Source organism: Silene latifolia, chromosome Y (genome assembly GCF_048544455.1).
Source record: "Silene latifolia isolate original U9 population chromosome Y, ASM4854445v1, whole genome shotgun sequence".
Taxonomy (NCBI): Eukaryota; Viridiplantae; Streptophyta; class Magnoliopsida; order Caryophyllales; family Caryophyllaceae; genus Silene; species Silene latifolia.
The window spans coordinates 351,392,009-351,419,741 of NC_133538.1; the positions used below are offsets into that span (position 1 = coordinate 351,392,009).

The 27,733-nt window shown below is 37.0% G+C and overlaps 1 protein-coding gene across 1 annotated transcript; it reads right to left on the reverse strand.

Moving 5' to 3' along the window:
• Positions 1 to 17,212: 17,212 nt before the first annotated feature.
• On the reverse strand, positions 17,213 to 18,261 carry LOC141631624 (protein FAR1-RELATED SEQUENCE 5-like). Its single transcript, XM_074444268.1, has 2 exons — positions 17,763 to 18,261; positions 17,213 to 17,721 (listed from the first exon to the last, which is right to left on the reverse strand). Exons 1-2 carry the CDS (start codon positions 18,259 to 18,261, stop codon positions 17,213 to 17,215), a joined length of 1,008 nt encoding a protein of 335 aa, XP_074300369.1.
• Between the last annotated feature and the right edge of the window lie 9,472 nt (positions 18,262 to 27,733).

The following is a 27,733-nucleotide window of genomic DNA, read 5'->3' on the forward strand; positions in this document are numbered from 1 at the left end:
AAATTGGTATCTTTCTCATACATTACTCTTATTTTGGTAAATAATTTATCTACCAAATACTTACAAAATAAGATAAATGAAATTTTGGTCAAATAAGCTTAAGCTTATTTCTTGGAAACATGGCCTAATATGAGATTTTTCTTGATCTCCCAACCATCCTCATATCAAATGATTTGTTTTTGATGTTTTTTTTCTGACCATGTTTACTTGCTTTTGAGCCTATTGTTAGGAGTTAATCTCAAGTTCCTTTTTTTTTAATTTTATAAACTTGATTAATTGAATAAATGGCTATTGGTTCAGAATAAGTATTAGCAATTAGACATTGTAACGCAAAGTACGTATATATAGTCCATCATCCCGGGGAACAGAATAATAAGTAATTGGATCAAAATAAATGTTAACTAAGAATAAAAATGGTCATCTCAACAATAAGAAAAAGAAAATTTGGTCAAAAAAGAAATTTATTACAAGTGTCCAATTAAATCGCATATGTCTTGGATGTAGCCAATATATATAAAGGTTTAGGCTCCAACTGAATTTTATATCATGTCAACCATGGGATTTAGATATGAGTACAAATAATATAAAAATTATTTAAGAAAACTATAGAATAAACGAGTATATAACAGTTAAATTGAATGAAGCTATTTTAAGATCATAGTTAAGTTAAATTAATTTAAGTTAATTTAAATTCGGATCCTGTAAGTTTAGTTCAGATCCTATAAGTTAAATTAATTTAAGTTAATTTAAATTCGTATCCTGTAAGTTCAGTTCAGATCCTATAAGTTCAGTTCAGTTCAGATCTTATAAGTTTAGTTTAGTTCAGATCTTATAAGTTTAGTTCAGTTCAGATTCTATAAGTTTAGTTCAGATCCTATAAGTTCAGAAAAGTTCAGATCCTATAAGTTCAGTTCAGATCCTATAAGTTCAGTTTAGTTCAGATCCGTTTCAGTCCAAAAGAACAGGGCCCTAATGCTACAACACTTTTATTGCGTTTTTGTTATTGGAACTGATGATTAATCGTTCCTCATCTAAATCAACCCCCCGAAAATTTGTTTACTCCCATTTTCAGCATGATTTTAACTTTTTGTTAAATTTAAATATTTTCTGTTACTAGACCATGGTAATGTAAACCAAACGTTGCCATAACATACTAACTCGGTAACCCAACGATTTTAGTGATGTCATAAACTACTAACTGATTTTGGCAAAGATAATACCATTAAGTGCCCCCGTAGTCTATTTAGTAGAATCACAAATATTTTTTATTGTTGTTTAGAGACTACTAATTCTGCTGGAATTTATTTTGAATTTAATTTTGCGAAAAGTTTATAAGGTGCAAATATTCTTAATTGTAAATAGTGAAGGTAAAATTATGTTGTAAGAGATTTAACATTTTTTCGAATTTACAATATATATATATATATATATATATATATATATATATATATATATATATATATATATATATAGGGTTATTTAATGAGAATACTCTAAACTATGAGTGTGCTTCTCAAAATACTACGATCTCTATTTTAACTACCAATAAAACAAACAAATGCATCTCTTCTCTTATATTAGTATGGGTGGAAGGGATACCGGCTAAGTAAGTAATCAATTTCTTAACCCCTCTTATAACACCTAATTTTCTTTTCTCTGTTAACCCTACCCCTTACCTATTCTTCTGACAACAATTCTCCCTTATGACGGTCATAATTTTCAACGGGCAAATGTGACCACTTTTTTATAAAATGTAACCATTCAAGTAATGTTCATAAAATATTACCTATAAAAAAATGGTCACATTTTCTCATAAAATGGTCACATTTGGCCCGTCGCAAGTTTGTGATGAAATGGTACCCGTCACAAATGAGAATTGGGGTTCTTCTAATCGCCTTCCCATTTAACATGCTCATTCCAAAAACCCAAGGTACCTACTCAGTGCTCACCTTCATTTATCAACACATCACACCCATTAAATCATTGTACTCTGAGCTCTACATTTATTAACATATCACACCCATTAAATCATTAACCATTTAGACTTAATAAACCCATCTTTCTTCCCAGTATCTTCGTAACAATCCTATTTCTATTTAAACCCAAATAACCTTGCTTCTAGCATGAGACAACAAGTTTCTGTGTGGGTGGAGGTCAGAATCGTCCTAACTCAAATCAGCATCATTGTCATTACAGTAACTCTGATTCAATGGCCTCCCAGTTGTAGGTCTCTTGCCCAAATTACGAACATTTATTTTCCCTTTCAACTGCCATTTAGAAACCTCTGCACCACTAGTGTTTGACCAAGATAATGAAATTGAGACCTATTGTCATTTGTCAATAGACAGTTCATCAGATTCATCATTGCTTATACTTTCTTTATCTGTCTTCAAACTCCACCCAAATTATGTTTGCAAAAAATGTCCCTGGTAATTTTTTATCCTCATGAATTTAATGAAGATTAAGATGAGCGCTTCATTTGAGTAAGGATGGAGGAAAAATTAAAATCCGAATTAATAAGCTCAGAGAGACAAAATTTGAAAATAAATAAGAAACAGTGGGGTAAAGTGAGGAGATGAAGATTGATAAAAAGGGAGAAGAGCAGGCCCGGCTAAAAATGACCTACTACAACAAGTTAAAAAAATATCAATTCAATTCATAGAAAAGGGGTGTACTAGTTTGTTTTATTGGTAGTTAAAATAAAGTTTGGAGTATTTTGAGAAGCACTTATATAGTTCAGAGTATTCTTATTAAATAACCCTATATATATATATATATATATATATATATATATATATATATATATATATATATATATATATATATATATATATATATATATATATATATATAGAATCGTGTTCTTGTGCGAACCAATTTTTTAGTCGATTTAACTGTGCAAACCAATATTAATTACCTCCCAATCTTCCAACAGTAACACAAACATCCCTGATACATTTACTTAGTCACTACCACCTGAGTTTCGTCTCTTTCATCCACAACCGCCACCGCCACCGCCACCGCCATTGCCACCAACCATCGGAGCTTCTAGACGACCGTCGCATGTCGTGCTTTGACCAAGAGTATCATTTCATCTCCAACTTTCGTCTACTTAATCTTCGTCTCTTTCGTAATTCATCAACTTCCATAGTTACGGCTACATTATAATCAAAGGTAAGCTGCAATTCACACTTCTATTTCTTATTTAGTTACCAATTTGTATTCGAAACACTCGGTTTTACTAAACAATTCCAATTCTGAAAATTAGGGTTTCCTAAATTTTGATTTGAGCCCGTTTTCCTGATTTTGATTTGATGATAGCTTAGTTTGTGCTTCCCGTGGTAGCTTTATTTGTCCTTTTCATGCTAGATACAATTATCTATGCTTGTACATACACAATTTTCGTTGTATTTGTGAATGCTCGCTCTAATTTTGTTACATACACAAATTTTGTTGCATTTATCTATGCTTGTACTCGCAGATTTTGATTTGATGCTAGCTTAGTTTCTGTCTTACAAGTTGCTGCTAGAGTTTCCTCTAAATTGGTTTTTCTGGTTGAACAGAAATGAAGAAAAAGGCGATACGTGATCCTAGTCCAAGTCCAAGCAAGACGAAGGGCTCTCCTTCTAGGAAAAGAAAAAGAGATCATGCTTCCATTATGGTTCTACCTGAAGGTCAGTTTCTTAGCATTTCCATTTGCTGCTAGTCAGTCTTTACCATAACATGAAATCATAGCTGTGACATGTTCCTTTATATATGAACAGCTTCAAAGAAATTACAGTCGAACAATGCGAAAGCCCGTGCAAGTACAAGTAAGTCTACTTTAGTTCCAATATCATCACAAAGATCTCGTGCTCAGACTGATATTGCTATTGGGGAGGGAGACATAAATGATGTTCCCGATGTATTTTTGAGGACCAGAATGTCACCAAAATTGCTGTTAATATTTATCAAGCAACATATGAGTGATAAACAAAAGTCAGATATCCAGTCAATGGGTTTTGGTGGCCTATTACTGATTAACACTGACATGGTACCCGGGTATTTACCTTATTGGTTGGTTTCCAACTTCAACACGTGTTCAACATCTCTTATGGATGAAAAACTTCTGATTACTGAAGAAGATATTCACCTAGCTACGAGTATTCCCATGGGTCCTACTGAAGTAGAAATAGCCAGCTTAAATGACCCGAATGAGGAGTTTTGGGACCTAAGAGGTGGTTGGTTGAAGCAGTTTAGTGATACACACACAAAAGTAAAGACAGCAGAACTATTTGATTTGATGATTACCCAAAAAGAAGGTGGAGATGACTTTAAAAGGAACTTCATAGTTTTTATAGTTTCAACTTTTTTAATGGGTGTTAAAGGTACTCATGCAAGCCTTCAGATTTTGAAGTATCTTAAGGATCTTTCTTGTGTTCAATCTTTGAACTGGTCTGGGTTTACACTCAAGAACCTAATTAACAGTGTAGATTCTTGGAAACTCACCAATTGTGACAAATCCAATTTTGGAGGTCCAGTCATGGTTCTGGTTTTTATCTATCTGGATAGAGTTAAATTCAAGTATGACACGATTCCACGAGTCTTCCCGACATTGACTTCATGGTCCAAAAATGCTATTTCAAAACGGATGAATGATGAGCATCAGGCAGGGTTTGGGAGGGGGGGTTGTTCAACCTCGTATAGTAAAGCCTAATGTTGATGGAGAGAGCAATCCCAACCGATTACACACCACAGTTGGGCCTTCTGTCCAAGAGCCCATGGACCCATCTCTTGGGCCTTCTGATCAAGCACCTGAGACGATAGATAAGCTGAAGAAGGGAAGCTATATTATTAAGAAGTTAGTGGAAGCTGCAAACGGGTTTGCTGTTGCTTATAATACATTCTTGGATGTCCTGTCTGAAGCTAAAATAGAGCGGCCCGATTGTGATCTTGTGCGTCAGATGGCGTCCATGGTAGAAGCATTGGGTCAAGGCTATCAATCGTCTCAGCCAAGCAAAGATGAAGTCAATCATGGAGCTAAAACGGCTTTTGTAAATGGAAAGGGAATTGAAAATGACAGTGATGAATGCAAAATGGCTGGAGGGATTGAAGATCTAGCTTCTGATTCACGTAGTGAATTTGCTAAGCGCAAATTTGCAAGCGAAGACGAGTTATGGGCAGCCCTTGTGAAACTTGAAATTGCTTTGGGTAAACGCCCCATTAGCGAAACCAAGGAGCCTGTAAGTGAGGTAACAAAGCAGACTCTAAGTGAGGTAACAAAAGAGACTGTAAGTGAGGTAAGAAAGGAGCCTTTAAGTGTACCTGCCACCTCAAAGATGTCTCCTCTTATTTTAGTGGACTCGGAGTCTCAGGAACTTGAGCCACTGAACTTTGAGAAGCAAGCATCTACATCACGACGGTTTACACCACCTCCAAGGTTTACACCCCCTTCTTTTCCGTCACCTCCTATTATTACGCCACCTTCTTTTAAACTACTCAGTTCAGAGTCGCAACAAGATGACTATCCACAATCACCTCCATGTGAAAGATCACCACAAGTGCCCCCTCTTGGATCACCTCTTTGTGTGTCACTTGTCTCTTCCTTACCACTAGGGCGAAAGCCAGTTATTCCTTCGTCTCCTGCATCTCCACCAGCTGAAATTCTGCCACATAAGAGGAGTAGAGTGCCTGCTGAGGTGTTTAGATCACCTTTTCTACAGAGGAATGTTACTGTCGTGGGGGACTTGAATCAGTCTGAAAAAGAAGTTTTGGAGTATGTTTTTGGGGAGTCGTTTGATGACAGGTATGCAGCTTGTAATTAGTCAGGTTAGATACTTTATTTTGATCTTGTACATACACTTCTACTAAATTTTCTATTTACCCTTGCAGTGAAATTCTTTTCGAAAACGCCATCCATTCACTTACTCGGGCAGATTTGAAGACTATACTCTCCGGTGAGAGACATGCGAGACGGTTACATGTATGTGGTGTCACATGTTGAATCAAAGTGAAAAATCAAAATCACGTGAATCATTGTCAAGGTTCTATATGCCTCTCAGAATGTGTACCGTAAGTGTCATTTCAGTCTTTTACTTCTTATTCTTATTTCTTATGTATTAAAATTATTCGTCTTGCATATAATTAGAGACTTCTCTAAATTTTTTCAGACTACAAGAGATTTTGATGATTTTGCAGGAGCGGCTCTTATGAGTCTTTATTAATGACTATGTTAATTATTGACATGTGATATTTGTTGTAGCTAAATGTTATGACTTTTTTTCTATCTTCAGATTTTTGTTCCATACAACTACATGCAGCAATTTGTGTTTTGTTTTAATTTCCCCAAACAAAAGTTAGAAGTCTTACACCATATGGAGAAGCATTCCCTGGACTATGCGGATCATATTGAATATGCAGTATGTGTTTCAATGTTATCAAATGCGTATGCAGTAATTAGTAATGTTAAGTGGCAATCAACACTGTTTTTCTAAATCTTGTTTGGCAGAGGAAGTATGTGACTAAGTACTTGAGAAAGAAAATGCCTACTATCGAGAATGTATATGGGCATACACTTGAGGAAGTTCCTAAATCAGTTATTGGTGTTGTTGATGAAGCTGATAGTGGGATTTACCTGCTCCGCTTATTAGAGACCTACAAAGGTGATAAAAAGATAATTCCGAGTGATCTACGATCTTTGTAAGTTCATTGCTAAAAGTGTTATATTAACTTTACCAGTAGATAAAGTGTTTACTACCAAATCCCAAGCTTGAATGACAAATTACTGGATGTTCTGTTGTATTTTGTAGAAGCATCGGCTCAAAATTTTCGGTGCAAGGGTTTGCTACCAAATAGTAACTTTCACTGAAAATCGCTTCAAAGACAAAATTCTATTTGATGCCCATGCTCTTTGTTCACGTGTCAGGTAATAATACATATATACTGTATTACCTATACTAATTTTATACTTGACAATTGTAACAGGTTTTCTTTTACTCTATGCTCATTTTATTCATTTGCATTTCAGTAAGAAAAAATTGAATAGAACACCACCTCCATTTCCATACACTGACGATGAGCTTGTCAATCTAGTTTTCAACAGCCGTAGAAGTATACCGTAAGCTCTCAATTTACTATCATATTTTTATTTTTTACTACTGATTTTATTAACACCAATAATTTTATACATACACTTACATTGAACTTGAACCTGTCAGATACTTGTTTGAGATTCTAGTTAACGCAGAGTGGATTAAAGTCAATCGAGAAGAATTAAGAACTTTCGGTAGGCGCAAATGGTAATAGACAGTGTAAGGACTCCTCATATTTATTCATAGTTTACTTTTGTTCAAGTCTTAAGGGACCTAGGTTCATTTATCTCGACATTTTGTGTAACCTAGACATTTTCAAACTATATATATTTGTAGGTTATTGATGCAGTTGGAGTGATGTGGACATTGAATAAGCCAAATATTCTTTACTTGCCCGTAACAGTGAAGGTGATAAATCAGTGTGTCTTACAATGGCTAGGTGTTAAAGTTGATAGTAGTTAGTAGTATCTAACATAGCTTTTTCTTCAAAAAATGGCAAAGTGTTAAGGTTGATTCAGAAACAAAGAATTGCATTCGCTGCCCCTATCTTAAGATGCTCAATATGCCTGATAATGGACGCACTATTGATAAGGTAATCGGGTTTGCTAACAAATCATTGGTTATGAATTGTATATATTCAGTGTCACATGTTATGTGACATCCATTAATTTATGTTGCAGGTGTTTTGGACAATTGGTAATAAAGATGGTGATCTTTGGTATGCTTTACTCTCTGATATGAAGAAAAGGGAAAATTATATATTAGATTCACTTAAGCCAAGAGCATCAACTACACAGCTTCGAGAGCGAAATGAATATGTGGAAGAGATTGTAAGTTTTTTCTTACTTAGCAGCTTTTTTAATTATTAGATTAACTTGCAGCGCTCTTGAGACCATTATCATGTCAGGTTTACAATGTTGCAAATGTCCTCGCCAAGCAACCTGGGTATGGACACCTTAGTCAGATGGTCTTGTTTACAACTGTCAATTTCAATGTCCCTCAACAAGACAATGTGTTAGTTTCCGACAACATTATTTTTTTCCATAGCAAAATTTATTCACATCACTATAAGATCTAATTTTATGTTTTTGCACAGGCATGACTGTGGATTGTTTGTTATTAAGTTCTAAAAAGCTGTAACAACTGATGAGACTTTATTGAAAAACAAAAACCACTACAAGGTTTGAAATAAATTAATTCAATGTTACATCTTTTGTAACATTCTATATGAAATTGAAGCTAATCTATTTTTTTTCCCTAGGATATGGATGCTTATCGACGGTATATTATGCTTGAACTTTTAAAATAGGACAAGAATACAGTAAAGGTAACATTTTGAAGAGTGTACATATTTAATAGTCCTCATTTTAATTGACCTAGCCTCATAACACTATGGCACCCATTTAGACACTTTTCTTATGATTTGATTTTTATGCAAGTCTTCAAGTTAGGTTAAATTTCAAGGGTGCGTTTGATGAATGTTAAAACATCAAATTCATGTCTTCACATGAGATGGACGGAAGAAATTTGTCAAAGTTTTGTTATAGTGTCTTTAATTTTTGATGTCTTTAATGTTGCCAAGTTTTCCTGCTCGTTTATGACTGGTTCATATGTTTGATGTCAACGTTTTTGAAATATGACTTGGTTGAAATATAACTTGGTTTTGGCCTTCTAGAAGTGTCATATATGACTTCATTCCCAAACTAGTATTATGATTCCTTTGTATGTCCAATTAGAATAGCGCGTTTTCGGCATGTACGCTTTGTAAAAACTTGTCAAAGTTATGTTGACGGAATTCCTTGTTTGGTTGCGGTCTAATTTTTTTCTTTCCTCATGAACTTTGAGCTTCTCCGAAAAAGCACATAGATGAAATTTTATTTTACCCGTAGCACGCGGCCTAATCAAAACCCTAAACCCTTTCTCGTTCCACTTTAAGGAGAATTTTATGCACTAGATACGTCTTTAGCTACTAGGTATGTTTCGAAATAGTCTTAGGCTCATTTTAAATATATTGTAGGTACGTTTTGTCTAAATAACCCATTTCCGATAACAAGGGAAAGGGTTTAGGGTTGGATTAGGCGGTAGGCGGACCCGCGGTAGTGGGCTACCTAATCCAACCCTAAACCCTTTCCCGTCCCGTTTTAGGATACGTGCCCCCGTTTAATCCCTTTTATGTACTAGGTACGTTTGGAAATAGTCTTAGGTTTGTTTTACATATATTGTGGGTACGTTTTGTCTAAATAACCCATTCCCGATAACAAGAGAAAGGGTTTAGGACCGCGGGTCCGCCTAATCCAACCCTAAACCCTTTTCCGTCCCGTTTTAGGATACCCGCCCACGTTTAATCCCTTTTACGTACTAGGTACGTTTCGAAATAGTTTTAGGTTCGTTTTACATATATTGGGGATACGTTTCGTCTAAATAACCCATTCCCAATAACAAGGGAAAGGGTTTAGGGTTGGATTAGGCGGACCGCTAACGTTTTAGGATACCCGGTCCCCTCGGAAGAGGGTTCACCCTTCCCCTTTTAGGGCTCGGTTTACGATTCCCGTTTCGATAACAAGGGAAAGGGTTTATGGTTGGATTAGGCGGACACGCGTTAGCAGTCCGCCTAATCCAATCCTAAACTCTTTCCCGCCCCGTTTTAGGATACCCACCCCCCGTTTAATCCCTTTTATGTACTAGGTACGTTTCGAAATAGTCTTAGGTTCGTTTTACATATATTGTGGGTACGTTTCGTCAAAATAACCCATTCCCGATAACAAGGGACAGGGTTTAGGATTGGATTAGGCGGACCCGCGTTTAGGGTTGGATTAGCGGTCTGCCTAATCCAACCCTAAACGCTTTCCCGTCCCGTTTTAGGATACCCGTCCCCCATTTAATCCCTATTACATATTAAGTACGTTTCGAAATAGTTTTAGGTTTGTTTTACATATATAGTGGGTACGTTTCGTCTAAATAACCCATTCACGATAACAAGGGAAAGGGTTTCGGGTTGGATTAGGCGGACCCGCTGCCGCGATTTTGCCTAATCCACCCCTAAACCCTTTCACGTCCCATTTTAGGATACCCGCCCCCCGTTTAATCCCTTTTACGTACTAGGTATGTTTCGAAATAGTCTTAGATTCGTTTTACATATATTGTGGGTACGTTTCATCTAAATAACCCATTCCCGAAAACAAGGGAAAGGGTTTAGGGTTGGATTAGGCGGACCGCGTTAGCGGTCCGCCCAATCGAACCCTAATCCCTTTCCCGTCCCGTTTTAAGATACCCGCCCCCCTTTTAATCCCTTTTACGTACTAGGTACGTTTCAAAATAGTCTTAGGTTCGATTTACATATATTGTGGGTATGTTTCGTCTAAATAACCCATTCCCGATAACAAGGAAAAGGGTTTAGGGTTGGATTAGGAGGACCCGCGTTCGTCTAAATAACCCATTCCCGATAACAAGGGAAAGAGTTTAGGGTTGGATTAGGCGGACCCGCGTTAGCGGTCTGAGATTAGGCGGACCCGCGTTAGCGGTCTGCCTAATCCAACCCTAAACCTTTTCTCGTCCCGTTTTAGGATACTCAATATCCTCGGAAAGGGGTTCACCCTTCCCCTTTTAGGGCTCACTTTACGATTCCCGATTTGATAAAAGGGAAAGGGTGTAGGGTTGGTTTAGGCGGACCCGCGGTAGCGGTCCGCTTAATCTAACCCTAAACCCTTTCCCGTCCCGTTTTAGGATACCCGGTCCCCTCGGAAAGGGATTCACCTTCCCCTTTTAGGGCTCAGTTTACGGTTCCGGTTTCGATAACAAGGGAAAGGGTTTATGGTTGGAACGCGGGTCCGCCTAATCCAAATCTAAACATTTTCCCATCCCGTTTTAGGATACCCGCCCCCCGTTTAATTCCTTTTACGTACTAGGTACGTTTTGAAATAATCTTAGGTTCGTTTTACATATATTGTGGGTACGTTGCGATTAATAAACCATTCCTGATAACAATGGAATGGGTTTAGGGTTGGATTAGGCGAACCCGCGTTAGCGGTCCGCTTAATCCAACCCTAAACCCTTTCCGTCCCGTTTTAGGATACCCGGTCCCCTCGGAAAGGGTTTCACCCTTCCCCTTTTAGTGCTCAGTTTACGGTTCCCGTTTCGATAACAAGGGAAAGGGTGGGTACGTTTCGTCTAAATAACCCATTCCCGATAACAAGGGAAAGGGTTTAGGGTTGGATTAGGCGGACCTGCGTTAGCGGTCTGCCTAATCCAACCCTAAACCATTTCCCGTCCCGTTTTAGGATACCCGCCCCCCGTTTAATCTCTTTTACGTATTATGTACGTTTCGAAATAGTCCTATGTTCGTTTTACATATATTGTGGGTACGTTTCGTCTAAATAACCCATTCCCGATAACAAGGGTAAGGGTTTAGGGTTGGATTAGGGGGACCCGCGTTAGCGGTCCGCCTAATCCAACCCTAAACCCTTTCCCGTCTCTTTTTAGGATACCCGATCCCTTCGGAAAGGGGTTCACCCTTCCCCTTTTAGGGCTCAGTTTACGGTTCCCGTTTCGATAACAGAGGAAAGGGTTTAGGGTTGGATTAGGCGGAGCCGCGACAACGGGTCCGCCTAATCCAACCCTAAACCCTTTCCCGTCCCGTTTTAGGATACCCGCCCCCCGTTTAATCTCTTTTACGTACTAGGTACTTTTCAAAATAGTCTTAGGTTCGATTTACATATATTGTGGGTACGTTTCGTCTAAATAACCCATTCCCGATAACAAGGGAAAGGAATTAGGGATGGATTAGGTGGACCCGCGTTAGCGGTCCGCCTAGTCCAACCCTAAACCCTTTCTCGTCCCGTTTTAGGATACCCGGTCCCCTCGGAAAGGGGTTCACCCTTCCCCTTTTAGGGCTCAGTTTACGGTTCCCGTTTCGATAACAAGGGAAGGGTTATAGGGTTGGATTAGGCAGACCCGCGGTAGCGGTCCGCTTAATCCAACCCTAAACCCTTTTCCGTCCCGTTTTACGATACCCGGTCCCCTCGGAAAGCGGTTCACCCTTCCCCTTTTAGCGCTCAGTTTATGGTTCCCGTTTCGATAACAAGGGAAAGGGTTTAGGGTTGGATTAGGCAGACTTGCGTTAGCGGTCCGCCTAATCCAAACCTAAACACTTTTTGTCCCGTTTTAGGATACCCGCCCCCTGTTTAATCCCTTTTACGTACTAGGTACGTTTTGAAATAGTCTTAGGTTTGTTTTACATATATTGTGGGTACGTTTCGTCTAAATAACCCATTCCCGTTAATAAGGGAAAGGGTTTAGGGTTGGAGTAGGCGGACCCGCGTTAGTCCAACCCTAAACCCTTTCTCGTCCCGTTTTAGGATACCCTGTCCCCTCGGAAAGGGGTTCACCCTTCCCCTTTTAGGGCTCAGTTTACGATTCCCGTTTCGATAACAAGGGAAAGGGTTTAGGGTCGGTTTAGGCGGACCCGCGGTAGCGGTCTGCTTAATCCAACCCTAAAACCTTTCACGTCCCGTTTTAGGATACCCGTTCCCCTCGGAAAGGGGTTCACCCTTCCTCTTTTAGGGCTCAGTTTACGGTTCGTCTAAATAACTCATTCCCGATAACAAGGGAAAGGGTTTAGTGTTGGATTAGGCGGACCTGCGTTAGCGGTCTGAGTAATCCAACCATTAACCATTTCCGTCCCGTTTAAGGATTCCCCGTTTAATCCCTTTTACGTATTATGTACGTTTCGAAATAGTCTTAGGTTCGTTTTACATATATTGTGGGTATGTTTCGTCTAAATAACCCATTCCCGATAACAAGGGAAGGAGTTTAGGGTTGGATTAGGGGGACCCGCGTTAGGGGTCCGCCTAATCCAACCCTAAACCATTTCCCATCTCTTTTTAGGATACCCGGTCCCCTCGGATAGGGGTTCACCCTTCCCCTTTTAGGCCTCAGTTTACGGTTCCCGTTTCGATAACAGGGGAAAGGGTTTAGGGATGGATTAGGCGGAGCCGCGACAATGGGTCCGCCTAATCCAACCCTAAACCCTTTCCCGTCCCATTTTAGGATACCCTCCCCCCGTTTAATCCCTTTTACGTACTAGGTACGTTTCAAAATAGTCTTAGGTTCGATTTACATATATTGTGGGTACATTTCGTCTAAATAACCCATTCCCGATAATAAGCGAAAGGGTTTAGGGTTGGATTAGGAGGACCCGCGTTCGTCTAAATAACCCATTCCAGATAACAAGGGAAAGGGTTTAGGGTTGGATTAGGCGGACCTGCGTTAGCGGTCTGCCTAATCCAACCCTAAACCATTTCCCGTCCCGTTTTAGAATACCCACCCCCCGTTTAATCCCTTCTACGTATTATGTACGTTTCGATAAAGTCTTAGGTTCTTTTTACATATATTGTGGGTACGTTTCGTCTAAATAACCCATTCCCGAAAACAAGGGAAAGGGTTTAGGGTTGGATTAGGGGGACCCGCGTTTGCGGTCCGCCTAATCCAACCCTAAACCCTTTCCCGTCTCTTTTTAGGATACCCGGTCCCCTCGGAAAGGTGTTAGCCCTTCCCCTTATAGGGCTCTGTTTACGGCGACCCGTTTCGATAACAGGGGAAAGGGTTTAGGGTTGGATTTGCGGACCCGCAACAACGGGTCCGCCTAATCCAACCCTAAACCCTTTCCCGTCCCGTTTTAGGATACCCGCCCCCCGTTTAATCTCTTTTACGTACTAGGTACCTTTCAAAATAGTCTTAGGTTCGATTTACATATATTGTGGGTACGTTTCGTCTAAATAACCCATTCCCGATAACAAGGGAAAGGGTTTAGGGTTGGATTAGGCGGACCCGCGTTAGCGGGTCCGCCTAATCCAAACCTAAACCCTTTCTCGTCTCATTTTAGGATACCCGGTCCCCTCGGAAAGGGGTTCACCCTTCCCCTTTTAGGGCTCAGTTTACGGTTCCCGTTTCGATAATAAGGGAAAGGGTTTATGGTTGGATTAGGCGGACACGCGTTAGTGGTACGCCTAATCCAACCCTAAACCTTTTCCCGTCCCGTTTTAGGATACCTGCCCCCCGTTTAATCTCTTTTACGTACTAGGTACGTTTCAAAATAGTCTTAGGTTCGATTTACATATATTGTGGGTACGTTTCGTCTAAATAACCCATTCCCGATAACAAGGGAAAGGGTTTAGGGTTGGATTAGGCGGACCTGCGTTAGCGGGTCCGCCGAATCCAACCCTAAACCCTTTCTCGTCCCGTTTTAGGATACCCGGTCCCCTCGGAAAGGGGTTCACCCTTCCCCTTTTAGGGCTCAGTTTACGGTTCCTGTTTCGATAACAAGGGAAGGGGTTTAGGGTTGGATTAGGCAGACCCGCGGTAGCGGTCCGCTTAATCCAACACTAAACCCTTTTTCGTCCCGTTTTAGGATACCCGGTCCCCTAGGAAAGGGGTTCACCCTTCCCCTTTTAGGGCTCAGTTTAAGGTTCCCGTTTCGGTAACAAGGGAAAGGGTTTATGGTTGGATTAGGCGGACACGCGTTAGTGGTCCGTCTAATCCAACACTAAATATTTTCCCGTCCCGTTTTAGGATACACGCCCCTCGTTTAACCCCTTTTACATACTAGGTATGTTTCATCTAAATAACCCAATGACGATAACAAGGGAAAGGGTTTAGGGTTGGACTAGGCGGACCCGCGTTTGCGGTCCTCCTAATCCAACCCTAAACCCTTTTGCGTCCCGTTTTAGGATACCTGGTCCCCTCGGAAAGAGGTTCACCCTTCCCCTTTTAGGGCTCAGTTTACGGTTCCCGTTTTGATAACAAGGGAAAGGGTTTAGGGTTGGATTAGGCGGACCCCCCTAAACCCTTTCCCGTCCCGTTTTAGGATACCCACCCCCCGTTTAATCCTTTTTACGTACTAGGTACGTTTCGAATAGTCTTAGGTTCGTTTTACATATATTGTGGGTACGTTTCGTCTAAATAACCCATTCCCGATAACAAGGGAAAGGGTTTAGGGTTGGATTAGGCGGCCCCGCGTTAGCGGGACGCCTAATCAAACCCTAAACCCTTTCCCATCCCGTTTTAGGATACCCGGTCCTCTCGGAAAGGGGTTCACCCTTCCCCTTTTAGGGCCTAGTTTACGGTTCCCGTTTCGATAACAAGGGAAAGGGTTCGGTCCGCCTAATCCAACCCTAAACGCTTTCCCATCCCGTTTTAGGATACTCGGTCCCTGTTTAATCCCTTTTACGTACTAGGTACGTTTCGAAATAGTCTTAGGTTCGTTTTATATATATTTTGGGTACGTTTCGTCTAAATAACCCATTCCCGATAACAAGGGAAAGGGTTTAGGGTTGGATTAGGGGACCCGCATTAGCGGGACGCCTAATCCAACCCTAAACCCTTTCCCATCCCGTTTTAGGAATCTCGCCCCCCGTTTTATCCCTTTTACGTACTACGTACGTTTCGAAATAGTCTTAGGTTAGTTTTACATATATTGTAGGTACGTTTCGTTTAATTAACCTATTTCCGATAACAAAGAAAAGGGTTTAGGGTTTAGGCGGACCCGTCTAAACCAACCCTAAACCCTTTCCCGTCCCGTTTAGGATACCCGCCCCACGTTTAATCCCTTTTACGTACTAGGTACGTTTCGAAATAGTCGTAGGTTCGTTTTATATATTTTGTAGGTTCGTTTCGTCTTATCCCTTTTACGTACTAGGTACGTTTCGAAATAGTCTTAGGTTCGTTTTATATATGTTGTAGGTTCGTTTCGTCTAATCCCTTTTACGTACTAGTTACGTTTCGAAATAGTCTTAGGTTCGTTTTACATATATTGTGGGTACGTTTCGTCTAAATAACCCAGGTACGTTAAGTAATGATTTTAAATTACCAACTCAAAAGCTGGCATATTAGGCAATGGAACAATTTATCCACCGAAAATGAGAATACTGATTCAAATTGAAACATAACAAATAGACGTTACAACACACGCCAACAGCTAACATCAACAAAATACAATATCCATTCAAATTAAAGCTTCCTCCTACATTTGGACAGTACCAAATTACAATATCAAGGTCCCTAAGCAAGACAAACTAACTCAGAAGCTGGCATCTTAGGCAATGGAACAATTTATCCACCGAAAATGATAATACTGATTCAAATTCAAACATAACTAATAGAGGTCACAACATACGCCAACAGCTAACATCAACAAAATACAATATCCATTCAAATTAAAGCTTACTCCTACATTTGGACATTAACAAAATACAATATCTTGTGTAGTCGGCTGTTACACCCTTCTGGATACAATTGTTGCGCATCCCAATCCACAACTGTTTCATTGACAATACCTACATCATCAAATCATGTAAAATATCATTAATACTTTGTATATATGCCCTCTTCCACTAATATGTAAATTTTAAAAAAACAAGCAAATAAAGTACCTGATTATGATTATGAGATTACTTGTTAGCAAGTTGACTCGGGCAATTTCTACTATCATGGCGTGTCATTTCCCCACAAGCACGACATTTTCTAAGAGGCTTAGCGTGCTCCTCCACTGCCTTTTCTTTTTCAGAAGTCATCCTTCTACTAGATCCCTTATTTTTTGCTTGATTTGGAGGAAGAATATGTGCTTTAGTAGGTATTTTAGACCCAAGAAATGTCTCGATTTGAGTTTTCCTCCTTTTTGACTTCCCACCACTACTTGAAATCAACAACTTCTCATTGAAACTCTGAAGCAATTTGAGTAACTATTTCTCCTTCTCCTCATCATCCTCCACAAGTGACACTGTAGTGAACACCCCTGACCATAATTCACTGATAGTGTTTTGTCTTGTGTCAATTGACGCACAATCAGCTTCTAAGGACGTCCCTGCAACATTAAAGATAGGACGAAATGTTGCATAATTGCTCCACCTCGGCAATAGATATTAAGAAGGTATTTCATCAAACCCCTTATTATGCAACACCCATACACAATGTATACAAAGTATCCCAAATCTCTGAAACCTCTTGCATGAACACACAAAAGTTTTCCCATCAACATCGACTTCATAGACTTTCTTGCTCTCACGATCCATAACAAATAAACGCTCCACGTCACTTTTTTTCGTGCTTTTGTTGGCCTCATTACAAGAGTAGCATGCACCTTTCAACTCTTATTGAAAATCATAAAACACAGGTGGTGTGTAAAATTCAGCACACTTCTTTTCTATAGAAAGGGGAGTTGATAAGATAGGAGAGGAGTTTTTAGAATCAGCAGTTAACTTAGAATGCTTCCAAGGTTGAGCATCCATTGCTGACTGGAAGCGCATCCAAAACTGAACAAGTGATAGGTTGGGGTTGGTGAAGTTGCCGAATAAATTATTCTCTGATTCTGACCTTGAAGTTGTCCTCAGAAGCCCACCCATATAAGTGTCCCGAAAATATGCAGGAATCCATACTTTGCTGTCCTCAAACATGGATTTCAGCCACCCATTTCCAGACAAATCATGTTTTGCCATAATTGAACACCAGCTCGACTCAAATTCAGTTGGCTCAATATCTTTATTCCAAACAATAGAACTTATTTCTTTTAGAAAGTCTGTGTCTTTGTAAATGGTTGAACCAACTTTGTCAGGCAATTTTTTCATGATATGCCACATACAGAATCTGTGTATTGTGTTGCCTGAAAACACATTTTTAACCCCCCGCTTTAATACCCCAGACATTGGTCAGTAATAAGAGTAGTAGGATAACACCCACCCATTGCCTTTATAAAATTGTCAAAAAGCCAGGTAAAAGACTCTTCATTCTCCCGCATTATCAAACCAGCCGCAAAAGTGACACATTTTTTATGGTTGTCAACCCCCGTAAAAGGACAAAACACCATACGGTATTCATTAAAATCGAATGTGGTGTCAAAAGACACAGAATCAACAAAGAGTGCATAGTTCTTAATTGCAATTGGATCAGCCCAGAAAACCTTAGTGAGTCTTTTGTCCTCATCAACATCAAAATCAAAGTAAAATGAGGGACACCTAGCTCTTTTTTGCATGAAGCCCTCTATCGGCATTTCCGCATCATATTCTTTAATGTATTTCTTTACATCCCTTGAAAATTTCTTAAAATATTTTAAGGAAGCGCCTACGTTTTTATATCTCCTAACGTACTCTTTAAACATTCGAAATGTCTTCACAGGCCCCTGGTTAACACGTGAGTTATCCATTATCATTTTCTTATGTACAAGGTTGAGCTTCCTAAATGACTTTAAGTGAATCATTGTGGCTGGAGTTACCATTGCATGTGAGTGCACCACGATAAATTCATACACCTCATACTCACCAGCAGGAAGTCTCCTAAACTTAATCCTGGCAGTACACCCAACTCTTGTTATTGCCCTCCTCCTTTTTTGCCCAACATGCTTCCTATTACTTTCTTTGTTACACACACAACTCTTATGTGTAATAACTCCTTCAATGATTTTACTTGAATCCAATATCGGACTAAAGCCACAAGCTTTGGCATATGCTTTGTAGAAATCCAACCCTTACTCCAAATTCTCAAATTTCATTCCAACAAATGGTTTAAGCTCTTCTGAACAATGAGGCACTCCGTGAATCTCACTACTAGCAACAACTTCCGGGCTATCTAGAACACTCAAATTAACAACAATTACTTATAAACTGCCGTCTTGCTTCACACTAACAAAATGCAATAAATAAAACTAAATGATTTACCTGGCACATCATTCACTAATGGCACATCATTCACTAATAATTGATCTGGACAATTAGTAAGCAATAATATATCTTCTTCTGGATTTGTTGAAACATCCATGTCATTAGTATCACCAACTATAGCTGCAGAAACAACGAATGGCCAAATGAGCATTTATTCGCTAATAATTTTGAAAAATGATGATTGTCCTAGCTCTAACTAATGTAATTCAACAGCTAAAATTGTCACAAGGGAAAGGGTATTAGGAAAAGTAACGAGGAAAAGTGTACGAAACAACAAAATTGTCAACATTGTCATACAAACAGGCAAACACCTAACTTTAACAATCAATCAAATAATCAATTGTTCAATTAACACAGCAAAAAAAATTAAAATTTCGTACGTGTGATGTCTTTTCATGAACCCAGTTCTTACACACAACCAATCTAAACCCAGGTGACCCTTTACAGTACAACAATCTAATATCAGAAGTAACATCAAATCCTCTACCAATTGCTTGAATTGCATTACATAAAGTTGTTAATAATGCATCAAAATTTCCTGATTTTGTTAATGTGTTTTCCATTAATTAACAAGTTTTATGCAAATAAAGTTTTGATCTTTTTTAGGATTTGGGATTAGCAAAATTCAGTTTTTTGCTGAATTTTTGAGTTTTATTTGTGGGATTTGATTAAAAAAGTGTGGACTGTGAAGGGAGATTTTGTCTAAAGTGTGAAGCTTTTGACTGTAATAATAACCAACTTATCATGAACCCAGTTCTTACACACAACCAAACAGAAAAAGAAGATCTCTTTTTCAGATTTTATGAACCAAATTTGCAGAGATCTCTTTTTAATAAAAAATGCAGAATCAATGCAAAAAGAGTGAAAGAATTCGTACCATCTACCATTTGGGAATCATCTTCATCATTTACGGTTTTAGTTACTGAGGCATGTTCTTGAGTACAAACATCTGCAATTAAAATCACATTAGTATCTTAGTAACTGCATCTAAAAATCTGCAATTAAAATGTTCATCGCACAACAAAATAAAGAATTCGTACCTGAAGTTGAAGAACCATTGGTTGAGACTGTTACCATCTTTGAAGAATTTAACCCAATTGAAACCCTAAAAAAATGATTTGAATTTTTCGGTTATTACAAACCCTAATTTATCAAACAATTTGAAACTTCTGCATAAAATTAACCTCTTAAACTACTCTACAATCCATATATGTGCATTGATCTAAAATACCAAATCAATTAAATGTAAAATTTTTGATTAAATTATTTTATGAAAAAATAACTGTAATTGAAGCTAACCTTGTTTGATGAATTAATGATGAGCTGAATTTTGTAAATCTAGAAGCTTGTTTCGTAGAGGATAGTGATGGTAGAAACTAGTTTAGCAAGAAGAGAATCGCGAGAGGTTGAAGAAGATAACCATGGAAGCTGTTTCTTCTTTTGTGGAAGAAGATAGAAGCGCGTAAGAAGATAACAGTGTATAATGGGTTGGTTCTACCGTAAGTTAGTTCGCACGGGATTCCGTCCCTATATATATATATATATATATATATATATATATATATATATATATATAGAGAGAGAGAGAGAGAGAGAGAGAGAGAGAGAGAGAGAGAGAGAGAGAGAGAGGGGGGGGTTCTCGTAAGTCCATCATATCTTATAAGTCACTAAGTCCTTATATGAGCCTTTGGATAGAGTGGATGAAGGGATAAGATTCAATCAAAATGAAGGGCTATAAACTAATCTCACTAAACAAAATGCTTATTTCTCTAATTTCCTCCTCAACTCAATTACTCCCCTCACTAATCATTCCTCTCCTCTCATTATCACAACTACTCTCCCTCTCTCTATCTCACTTCTCTCATTTCATAAACAAAAAAAAAACAAACAAAAACTAAAAAAAAAAACCAAACAAAAAAAAAAACTAAACAAAAAAAAAACATTAGCATCGACCACGCACGCCGACCGTCACCACCACACCACCATAACCAACCACCCTTCCACCACTACTCACCACCAGCACGCCGACCGTCACCACCACACCACTATCACCATATAACAACCACCACGACCTCCAACCAGGTTCTGCCAAGTCCGTGCCACGGTCGAAGACCGACGTCCACACCACCTCCTGGCCGCAACACCGACGTCCACACCACCACCGCATGACATCAACAACAGCACCAAACACCACCACCGCCTTCTGGCGCCTCCCTCCTCAGTCCAACAGGGTTTTTAATTTTTTTTTACAGATCTACATTAATTTTGGGGCGTTGGTTGTAGGCGTAGGGTAGTGATGGTGGTCGGTGGTGCGGCGTCAGGAGGCGATTGTAGACGGCGGTCAGAAGGCGGTGGGTCAATAGGGAGGTCATATGGTGGCTGATAGTGGGGTTAGTGCGAGGTGGTGTTGGAGGTGTTATTTTCAGATTTGTGACGGGTTTTTAAAATTTTTAATTTACATTTTTTATTGTTCTCAAATTTTGTTTTTTTTTTCTTTTTTTTTAAAAAATTTTTAATTTACATTTTTCTCAGATCTATTTGTGACGGTTTATCAAATCCTTTTACTATTCATTAAACTTAAATTTTTAGGTTTTAATTATTTCAAATTTAACTCGTTTTCTCATTTCTCTAATTTTTTTTTCAGATTTCTTTATTTTAATCTATTTTTTTCATATCTGTTTTAAAAAAAAAAAAAAATTAGATATTGTTTTTTGTATACCCTTGAAACATTAAAGTTATACTATTTATGATTAAAGTTATACCCTTTAAAAATTAAAGTTATACTATTTACGACTAAAGTTATACCCTTGAACTAGACGAAAAAATGAGTTGGTGTCCGATTGTTTGAGATTTAAAATCTTGTCTTGTTTTACTCCGTATATTTTTATATTTCAAATATCGTCTTATTTTATATTTTTCTTTACATCTATTAGTTTTTTTAGTTTAGATTTTTTTTTATTATTTCAGATTTGGTATTAATTGTGTGTGTTGTTGTTGTTGGTTTTTTAGATCTATTAATTTTTCAGATATAAATTCAACCTATTATTGCAATTAAAGTTATACCCTTGAAACATTAAGATTATACTATTTACGGCTAAAGTTATGTTTGGGTGTATTCGTGTGTTGGTCTTGTAATCTTGTTCCTGTATGTTGTTTCGTGTATTTCAAATTTCTTTTCTTTTTTTTTAATTTGTAATTTTTAATTGGTGTTGTTATTGTTAATGTTGGAACTAAAGTTGCACTATTTACGACTAAAGTTATACCATTTACGATTAAAGTTATTTTCCTTAAACATTAAAGTTACATTATTTACAACTAAAGTTATACTATTTAGTACTAAAGTTACACCCTTGAAAAATTAAAGTTAAGAGATTTAATATTTTAAGGGTTGAATTTTTGATTTATTTTTTTTATATTTACTTCTTTTTTAAAAAAAAATTAATTTTTGTTGACAATATGTGCAACTTCAATCGCATTATGTGCAATTATTGTTGTTATTTAATTATTTTTTGTTAGCGTCGGGTTTTTTTTTTTAAAATTTTTGTTTTGGACTAAAGTTTAGATGGCTTTTTTTTTCTTGCAATATTATTGTTGGTTTTTTTTTTTTTGCAATTTTCAGTGTTACAATACTTTTAGATCTAAAATTGGTTTTCAGTATTTCGGTTTTTTTATTTATCTTTTTTTTAAAGTTCTATATTTTGTGCTAAAGTTATAGAATAATCAAAATAAAGTGCAACTTCAACGTCAATATGTGCAACTCCAATGGCAATATGTGCAACTTCAGTGGTCTTATGTGCAACTTCAATGGCTATATGTGCAACTTCAATGGCAATATTTGCAACTTCAATCTCGTCTTGTTACCGTGTTGGTTTCAAATCTGAATTTAAATTTGGACCAAAGTTACATGATTTTGGACTAAAGTTATACAATTTTGGACTAAAATTACATAATTTTGGAATAAAGTTATACAAAAAGGACTAGGACAAATTATATAAATCTTATCTACATAAATTCAGAAGACAATACTCATTGTACAGCGCGCCACGTCATAAATGCATTTTTTTTTTTTTTTTGGAAAATCTAGGTTATGCTGGGACCCATGAGTGTGCAACGTATTTAATTATTAAGATATCCGTCTTTTTAAACATGCGATAAATTCCGTCTCGCAACAAATTATATAAAATCATCTTATGGAATACTTCTTCGAATTAATATTATGATAAAATTTTATACATTCCGTGTAAAGAAAATGCATAACATTTACGCAGAATTAATTACAAATGCGAGTAAATGTGATTAAATTACATAATTTTTAAAACAAAATTACACAATAAAATTACATAATTTCAGGAAAGAATTACAATTATATACGGGATCGAACATACAACGGAAATGAATTACAAAAATGAATTACATTTATTTTTGTTAATATTATTGTACCAAAAAATCATAACATAATTTTTTAAAAGTACAGGGTACAAATTTTTTGTTTTTTTCAAAAAACAATAATAACGGCATATGTACTTGGAATATAAAACTCAGATCCGAACTATCACCCGCGCACACCGAAATTGGTAGGTGACAATGATAGGTACAATAGAAATGCAAAAACAAATATACATAAAAAAACATTAATTCTGGCCCAAATACATACCCGTGCAATTTTGCACGGGTTTAAAACTAGTTTGTCTTCAAATTAAAGAAACTCCAATTAACTATTTTTTATAAAGTTACACTATTATATCTTTTAAACATTAAAGTTATAATGTTTAGGACAAAAGTTATATCGTTATGGATTAAAGTTATAAACTTAAAATATTAAATCTCTTATTTTTTTCATTTCTCTTTGTTTTGGACTAAAGTTGAACAATTTTTTACTAAAGTTACATAATTTTCTACTAAAGTTCTACAAAAAAGACTAAAGTTACAGTAGGACAATTTATATAAACTTGTCTTCAAATTTAATAAATTCGTCCTCAAGAAATAAAGTTTTACCTATAAATTACGAAAGTTATACAAATTTGGATTAAAGTTATATAAATATGGACTAAAGTTAAACAATATTGACTTAAAATTATACAAATTAAACTTATATATTCAAAATCATGTATCTTTCTTTAGTGCTTTGAGAGTAGGGGTGTTCACCGGTCCAAAACCGAACCGGACCGGACCCCGGTGAAGACCGTAGACCGGAGTTCTGGAAAATAACAAACCGGCGAACGGACCGGCTAGCTTAAGACCCGGACCTCACCCGAACCGGCTAGTCCGGTCTAGAACCGGACCGGACCTAGGAAATGTTGGCGTTTTTGCTCCGTTAATGATTTTAACTATTCGAATCTCCATTGCATATACTCCAGAAAAACAAGAAAAGGATTTCAAGATTAAAAGATAAAACTTATTCATTATTCTCAATAAAATGAGATCTAAACCCATAAAGTTACAAAAAAACTATGTGAAAAATTACACATAACTTTACATAGTGAAATATTATAACAAATCGTAAAAATAAACCGTTATCTTCAGCGGTAACAACATCATTCCTTTTTTCGCGTTGGTGGTACAACCGTACAAAGTTGTTGACGTTGTCGATCTGGACATAATAAGATTGAAGGTGAAGAAATTATGGAATAGGGGTCGTATTAAGGGGAGAGAAGAAGATGTAGTGGTGTTTTTGGAGATGTTAATGAGTAATAGACAAGGATGACGACAGAGAGAAAGATCCAATTATTTTTGTGGGAGGCGGTGCTTGACACAAATAGGATTATACAACTAGTTGTACCATAAGCATTGTACAACCAAGGTATAAGAATCCGAGCTTATATCTATTCTTTCTAAGCTAATTCAAAATTCATGTTTTTAATGTATAAATGAATGAGCTCAATACTTTCTAATAAAGCTCATATTCTTTAACATAAAGCTCGGATACTTTATCACAAAGCTCAGATTCTACACCGTACAACATATACAACTGGTTGTATAGTCCATGAATTGCGGTGCTTGAGGATGAGAATAGTATGGTTATTTATGTTATATTAACCCTAGGCCCACATAGTTCTACACATAAACAGTACATAAAGAGTTGGGAGTATTACCTATCAGCAACTCTCCTATAGGACCGCCCTATAGCATAAAACTGACCGAAAAGAAGAGAAGCCCAAAGAAAACAATTATATTTATTTAGATTTTAATTTTATTTTAAAGACCCGGCATTTTATGATAAAAACTAACATATCTATATGTACAATTTATCAATATAAAATTTTAGGTTATCAAAATAAAATTATTTTTTACTAGTTTATTAATTAATTAATTTGGGCTTTAGTTATTGCGCTAGTCTTATCGATAATGTGGTCTGACACAACAATTTGTGATTACCTATATACGGTCTTCGGTCTTGGACCGGATTTTAATGGGTTTAGACCGGACCGGGCCGGGACCCGGTTTGCTATATTTCACGAACCAGAGACCGGACCACTTACTCTCAGGTCCGGGTCGGTCCAGATCTGCCGGTCCGGTTTATCGGTCCGGGCCACAATTTGAACAGCCCTATTTGAGAACGTAACTTTAGTCCTTAATATTATAACTTCAATCGTATAGTCCATTTTATACATTATTTTGAGTTTGTCTAACTTTAGATAACTGATAGTGTAACTTTAGTCCTTTTTTGTATTACTTTAGTCCAAAATCGTGTAACAAGATGAGATTGAAGTTGCATATATTGTTATTGAAGTTGCGCATAATGTCATTGAAGTTGCACATAATGTCACTAAAATTGCACAAAATGTACCATTAAAATGGCATTGATACATAATGTCAGTGAAGTTATACATAATGTGGATTGAAGTTATACATAATGTCAGTGAAGTTATACACATTGAAGTTTAAATACTAAATATGAATTTTATAAAAGAAGACGAAATTTAACAAGACGAGATTTTAAATAATTTATAAAACAAGAGGTTGAAGTTATAAACATTGAAATTGGAGAAAATAAATAAATATACTTTGAAATTTAAATACTAAAACTAAAATATATATATAAGAAGACGAATTTTAACTAGACGAGATTTGAAAAACTAAAAAACAAGACGATATTTCAAATGTCAAAATATGCATTATAATAACTTTAATATGTCTAAGATTAATATTAACAAATAGAAATAAAACAACTCGAACCAACAAATTTAACATAAAATCGAAAAAAAAAAAAAAAGAGACACACATTCTGGGGGTAAAAAAAGGCGTTAACTGAGAGTGAAACGAGATCGTGATGGTGAGACGGTGGGCGGTGGGTGGGGTTAGGACTGAGCAAAACCGGGTAACCGACCCGGTTTTACAAACCGGTCCGGTTACCGGTTTTAAAAAACACTATATTTTGCAAACCGAAACCGAACCGGTTTAATTCGGTTCACCGGTTTTTTCGCATTTTCCAAACCGAAACCGAAAACCGGTTTACCCGAACCGGTTTTCAACCCGGTTTTCATAAATAGTCTTTCTTTCGTTTTATACAGCCAAAGCAACAACTAGTTCATTGATTCATATGAAACTCATCAAATTTTACAATTCAACCAAAATTTACAAATTACAACTTTAAATTACATTACAACTTCAAATCCCAAACAAACTAAGGAACTTGCATCCTTCTAAATTGATATCAGCCGTCTATCTCATCAACGCCATCTACAACAATTAGCAAAGCAGAAAGGTCAGAAACACAAAAACTAGGATATGGGGAGCATGTAAATAAAATCGAAGTAACAATCACAACATCATATTGGTATTCAAATCAACAAAAGACTAAAACTTTTAAAACCCAACAAATGATAGATGATCTTCGATTTGAAACGAATTAAAATCAAAATAGGAGAAATAAAATCAGAATAAATGAGGAAAAAAAAACGAAAACAATCAGTACAAATGAAATAAAATCTGAACAAAGGAAACATATCACTATATCAGTACAAACGAAAATAATAATAATAATAATAATAAGTCGAAAAAGTAGTATATAATTAAATAGATGAACAAAATGTCTATAAACTGAATTGAAATACACAAAAAACATCAAATGTATAAATGAAGTAGACAACATGATGAACAAATTAGCACAAACCTTTGATGTAATCTTTAAATTTGATGAACAAATATGACAAAAAAATTAGGATCGGTTTTTGTTTTGAGAGAGTGATAGTGTGTGAGGCGGAGAGGCGGAGAGAAATTAGGTTTTTTTGGTTTTGAGAGAATGAGGGTTATGACTTATGCGGCAGTTTAAGTGAGTTAGGGTGGTATTTATATATTTTTGTTTTTTTAAAAATAATTCGGTTAAAAAACCGGGGTCCGGTTTTATATTTCTAGCACCCGAATCCGAACCGCATTTCCTAAAAAAAAATCGGTTCGGGCACCGGAACCGGAAAAAACCCGAATATTCGGGTCCCTAAAATCGGGTTTCGGTTCGGTTTCGGTTTTTAAAAACGGATCGGATTTTTATGCTCAGCCCTAGGTGGGGTGGTGTCGGGTGAGGTAGTGGTGTATGAGGAAGATAGATTTTGATTTAATTGGATTTTTTTTATTTTTTTAGGTTTTTTGATTTATTTGGATTTTTTGGGTTTTTGATTTATTTGGATTTATTTGGTTTTTTTTTATTTATTTGGTTTTTTTGGATTTTTGATTTATTTTGATTTTTTGGATTTTTTATTTTTTGGTGTTTGAAAGAGGAGAAGAGTGAAATGTGTGAGAGATGAGAGAGAAATGAGTGAGTGGAAAACAAATATATAGTAAATTAGTGATTAATTAGGTGGATTAGTGAGGTGTGTTAATTAGGCTTTTAATCACCTTTGGGTGGATTCATCTCATCCCTCCATCTCCCTCCATCCAATGGCTCTCTATAAGACTTATGGACTTAATATATATATGTGGACTTACATGATCTCTACTCTCTCTCTCTCTCTCTCTCTCTCT